This window comes from Aquarana catesbeiana, linkage group LG04 (genome assembly GCF_042186555.1).
Source record: "Aquarana catesbeiana isolate 2022-GZ linkage group LG04, ASM4218655v1, whole genome shotgun sequence".
Taxonomy (NCBI): Eukaryota; Metazoa; Chordata; class Amphibia; order Anura; family Ranidae; genus Aquarana; species Aquarana catesbeiana.
In genome coordinates, this window is record NC_133327.1 from 369,257,123 (window position 1) to 369,263,122 (window position 6,000).

General features: G+C 42.9%; 1 protein-coding gene across 1 annotated transcript in view; it reads right to left on the reverse strand.

Annotated features, from left to right (window-relative positions):
- PPIL6 (peptidylprolyl isomerase like 6) overlaps positions 1–4,981 on the reverse strand; it is a 38,782-nt gene extending 33,801 nt beyond the window's left edge. The window contains exon 1 of the mRNA XM_073627056.1: positions 4,833–4,981. Within this exon, the coding sequence (XP_073483157.1) occupies positions 4,833–4,913 (81 nt within the window). The 5' untranslated portion in view covers positions 4,914–4,981. The remainder of the gene's footprint in view (positions 1–4,832) is intronic.
- Positions 4,982–6,000: the final 1,019 nt, after the last annotated feature.

Below are 6,000 nucleotides of genomic sequence, written 5' to 3' on the forward strand. Positions count from 1 at the left end.
ACCCATCTGTGATGCTGACCTGAATACCTTATCTGTGATGCTGATCTATATACCATATCTGCAATGCTGATCTATATACCATATCTGTGATGCTGGTCTATATACCGTATCTGTGATGCTGATCTATATACCCTATCTGTGATGCTGATCTATATACCCTATCTGTAATGCTGATCTATATAACCTATCTGTAATGCTAATCTATATACCCTATCTGTGATGCTGATCTATATACCCTATCTGTGATGCTGATCTATATACCCTATCTGTAATGCTGATCTATATAACCTATCTGTAATGCTAATCTATATACCCTATCTGTAATGCTGATCTATATAACCTATCTGTAATGCTAATCTATATACCCTATCTGTGATGCTGATCTATATACTGTATCTGTAAAGCTGACCTATATACCCTTATCTGTGAGGCTGAGCTATATACCCTGTCCTGTGATTCTGGGGCTGTATACTCTGTCCTGTGATGCTGAGCTATATACTCTGTCCTGTGATGCTGAGGTGTATACTCCTGACACTATGGGTGGAAGCAAGTGGAATACAGGGGACAGAATGGGTGGATTCTATAAGGGATGGGGCTTATGCGAAGTGGGAGGGGGCAAAACGGAAGGGCGGGGTCTGGCGCCCCCCCCATCCTAAATCTTCACCAACCGCCACTGCTGTTTATTCTCCACTCCCTGGTGGCACAATGACATCACTGAGCCCTCCCTCGTTTCGTCCCTTCCTTTGACTTCTTTTTGAAGAAGTCACAGGAAATGATGAAACGTGCTGGGCGGGGCTCAGTGACATCATTGCGCCACCAGGAAGGAGCTGTAAGGACATAAGGGTTTGGTGCTACTGCTATTTTTCCCTTAAGGGGATATTACACGCTTGTATAAGAGATCTGTGTTTAAGGTGGTGCACTACTGTTGTTCAGTGCACTATACTCAAGATTATTTTAATTGGTTTAATAAAATATATATGGTATTTTAATGAGGTAAAACACTGTGCATAGTTTCTTCTTCATTTGAGTGACATCTATGGTGGAGAAAACACTGGGGTGGTCTAAATATAGTGCATTACTGTACCTGCAATACGGAATTGAAGGAGAGTTGAAACAACCTGGATTAACCATTGGAGACCCCTTAAAGGAGAAGGCGCAAAGTGATGAACTAAATTTTCATTAGCTATATTCCAATGATGGTGGAACTACCTAGTGTTTACACATTATTGTTTAATGTTTGGTGGGACACAGATTTATTTTGTTGGTTACTTATATTGTTTTAGATTTACTGCGATATAATATAGAATTGGAAGTCACGTGTTTATTTATATATTTGCATTAACAGAGGGGTGGTGGAACGCCACTTGTTTAAGATTTTTTTTTTTAATTAATAAGTTATATATAGTAAATATTGGAAAATTCATATACAGTATGTTAATCAGTTTTTGAACACCACATCGCTGATTTAGGATAATATTTGGTTTTGTGATAGGATATGCCAGTTTAATGCAGCACTTTTAAAATACAATTTTACATAGACTTTAGGTGATTGACTAACAAGTTAAACCCAACTTCAGCTAACACCTTTTAAACTTTTGGCTGCTCAATGACCAGGACATTTTTTGCGATTCGGCACTGCGTCGCTTTAGCTGACAATTGCAGAGTCGTGCAGCGCAATACCCAAACAAAACTGATGTCCATTTTTTCCTACAAATTGAACTTTATTTTGGTGGTATTTGATCATCTCTGCGTTTTTTATTTTTTGCGCTATAAACAAAAAAAGAGCGACAATTTTGAAAAGAACACAATATTTTGTACTTTTTGCTATAATAAATAACCCAAATTTTTTTTAAAAAAGGTAATTTTTTCCACAGTTTAGGCCGATATGTATTCTTCTACATATTTTTAGTAATAAAAATCGCAATAAGCGTATATTGATTGGTTTGCGCAAAAGTTATAGCGTCTACAAAATAGGGGATGGATTTATGGCATTTTTATTATTCTTTATTTTTTTACTAGTAATGGCGGCGATCTACGATTTTTATCGGGACTGCGACATTATGGCAGACACATCGGACCTTTTGAAACCATTAACAATTATACAGAGATCAGTGCTATAAAAAAGCACTGATTATTGTGTAAATGTCGATGGCAGGGAAGGGGTTAACACTAAGGCGCGATCAAGGGGTTAACTGTGTTCCCTGACTGTGTGTTCTAACTGTGGGGGGGGGGGACTGACTATAGGAGATGACGGATCGTGGTTCCTAGCTATTAGGAACACACAATCTGCCTCTCCTCACAGAACAGGGATTTGTGTGTTTACACACACACACACGTCTCTGTTCTGCCTCTCGTGCCCACGATTGCGCATGACCGCCAGCCACGAGCATCGGCACCCCCACAATGCAGCGGGTGCGCGTGCCTGCTATCCCGCTTAAAGGAGCCGATGTATTGCTACGACGGTTCGTGGGATCGTGCCGACCTGCCGGCTGGTCGGCAAGTGGTTAAGTGATTACAGTCTACAAAAAAAGTTTTTTTTTTCCTTTTGATATAAAGGTTTTACATAAATTAATAAAAGTTGACCATTGTCAGTGCTAAATGCATAGACGTGCGCAGAGGGTGTGCCAGGTGTGGCTGGGCACACCCTAATATCTATGTGCAATGCTGATTTCCCCTATTGCCTGGCTTCCCCATGTTGGCCCCCCTACTGCTGGCTTCCTTCCTCTCCCCCCAGCTGCTGTGGGGGATGTTTCAGGATGGAGAGTGGGGAAAAGGGTTAGCAAATATGTCATATACCAGAGCCTTTCTTTTTTAAATGAACACAGTGAACTCTCACTGTGTTCATTCATAACTGAAGCATAGTAAAGTGTGCTTACTATGGTTCAGTTTGTGGATGAACAGGAAGTTGCTTAGCACAGAGCACTTCACATTCATTCACTGCCCCGTGCATCTGAGGCTGCAGAGAAAGTCATGTGTGTTTGAGCTTTGGGGTGCAAATCCTAATGTAATAGGCTGCACACACCCTATGGGTAAATGGTCTGGCGAAATCCTCTAACTGACACTTTCGCCAGACAGCTTGGTCTGTTAAAGCGGAACTAAACCCACTGATGTAATGGTTTCCCAAAACAGTTCCATTCTAGGCATTCTATAAATGATAACTGTCACAGTCGCTTGTGCTATTGGTCAAACTGTAAAGTCATCAAATGACTGGAGTCATAACCGATCACATGTGCAGCACCAGCAAATCTCACAGAGGCTAAGATGGCAGCTTCCTTGGCTGCAAAATAGGGATCCCAAACTGGCAACCCTCCAGCTGTTGCGAAACTACAAGTCCCATCATGCCTCTGCCTGTGGGAGTCATGCTTGTAACTGTCAGCCTTGCAATGCCTCATGGGACTTGTATTTTCCAAACAGCTGGAGGGCCGCCAGTTTGACACTCCTGCTGTAAAGGATAGAAGGGTTTTGTTTGGCTTGAAAAGGAAGTTGATAAATACCAGGATCAACAGGTAATAAAACTATGTTATGGGGGGGGGGGGGACTCAGAAAATCAAAGACTACTAGTGATAGACTATATCATATTATATATGTCATTTTTTAAAGCTGGCCTTTAGTACCACTTTAAGGTGGGTATGTACTGATGTGCAAGGTTCTATGTTGATGTATAGATTCTAGAAACAGAAAAAGGCATTCAAAAAACTTTTTTTTTTTCTTTCATATATTCTGTTGCTTATGACAACAAGATCTTGTATTGTATTAGGCCCCTTTCACACTGGGGCGGGGGGCGGCGTCGGCGGTAAAGCACAGCTATTGTTAGTGGCGCTTTACCGTCGGTATTTGGCTGCTGGAGGGGGCAGTTTTACCCCCCCGCTAGCGGCCGAGAAAGGGTTAAAAACCACCGCAAATGCCTCTGTAGAGGCGCTTTGCCGGCGGTATAGCCACTGTGCACCATTGATTTCAATGGGCAGGAGCGGTGAAGGTGCGATATACACTCCGCTCCTTCACCGCTCCGAAGATGCTGCTAGCAGGACTTTTTTTCCCCTCCTGGTAGCGCACCGCTCCAGTGAGAAAGCCCTCGGGGCTTTCACACTGGAGACAAAGCAGCGGCACTTTCAGGTTGGTTTGCAGGCGCTATTTTTAGCGCAATAGTGCCTGCAAACCGGCCTTAATGATTTAATTACCAAAAGTAAAAATCAGACAGGTCAGGATCTGAGCATGCTTTCTGGACATAGAAATAAAAACACATAGAACACCACAAATCTATGACACTTATGCTGGCCATACACTATACCAAAAATCTTCCGAACCCGTTTTCTAAAAACGAACATTCGGCCGTGAGCGCAAACGATAATGCCATCATGTAATGACCGATAAATTGTTCAGTGGACATATATGAATGGATTTTTTGTTCGTTTTTTACATATACCTAGTGCAAACAGTTCGGACGGCAAACATATTAACCTTTCAATTTATCGTTCATTCGGCAGAAAACTTCCAAACTTCGTTTTTTCGGCTCAAAAACTTCCCAAAGATGATCGATTTTGTGCCCATTAACTGGCCGAAAAACGAACGAATGGTCTAAATGGCTGATTTTTTTGTATGGTGTATGGGCAGAATTAGTGAGATTTCAGCGCACACAAGTGTCATACCTAGTAGACAGTATAATGTACAGTAGATAGTTAGTATGGATTAATGATCTGGAGGAGGCTCCTAGACTAGTTATTCTCGATCCCCCCCCCTGTATAGTGACAGCGATGTACTAAAGAGGAGGTGTAGGAAATGACAACATGCATATAATAAGCGATCTGTGATTGATCCCTCCAGGCTGGCCTCACCTCTGCAGCACATTTGGCGATATGGAAAGGAGGTTCACTGAGGAGCCCCACAACCTCCATCTGGAGCCGCTCCGAGGCCATCGTGGTGTGCTCCGGCGTGTCTCGGCGTCTCCCGGTCACCAAGGTTACATGACAAGCCGTGACGTCACTCGGGAAATCTGGGCTGACTGCAGGAGGATGACAGGGCGATGATCACTGCACCGACATTACACTCAGAGTCATCACACTTCACTCTTTAGAAGCTGGACACAAATGGGTAACATTCATGTCTGATCTCACAAAGGAAGAGGTCTTAAATATAGTAAATTATTCTCAGTAATAGTGGCCATACATTCTGCAATAAAATGATCAATCTTTTTTTCCAATCTATAACTGACAAATCGAAATGACACACACACAGGGAAGTTGAGTTTGATTAATAATTGGAAGATAGAATAATAAATTATCGATCACATCTTTGTTGCCACTATGCAGTCTCATAATCTGATCAATCAAAAAACACAATCGGATTAATGAATCTCAGTGCTGCAAATCGGTGCAAACAATCCAATCCAGTCTAAATTGATCGGTTAGGGAGTTATATGCATTCAATTGTTTGCCGATCTGATCATTTTGACTGTACATGGATTGGATAATAAAACCAAAGCGTGTATGGCCACTGAAAGGCAAGCAGACTGATTTTCTGTAAATCGCTTGTTATTATTAATGTAGTGAATTCCTGCAGGTGTCATAATGACTCCACTGCCCACGCTGAGCAACTGTTCTCATTAATAATTATTATTAAACCACTTAACCCCCATACACACTATCAGATTTTCTGCAGATTTTTGTCTTCAGATTTACCAAAACAGTGGCAGCTGGTGCTCAAAATTTTTTGGGGGGGCGCAAACAACCTGAAAAATACCGAAACCCCCCATCAATTGCAGCCTCACTGTGCCCATCAAATGCAGCCACTTTGCCCATCAATTGCAGCCATTGTGCCCATCAAATGCAACCACTTGTGCCCGTCAAATGCAGCCACTGTGCCCACTAACCCCCCCACTCGTGGGGCTGGCGGCTCTGGCAGCACCCCCAAGCCCCCCTCCCCGGCGAGCGGCTCTGACAGACCCCCTGGCACTTACCGCCAGGCAATAGCTCCTCTCCAAGTGCACCAGAGTGGCGGCGACCT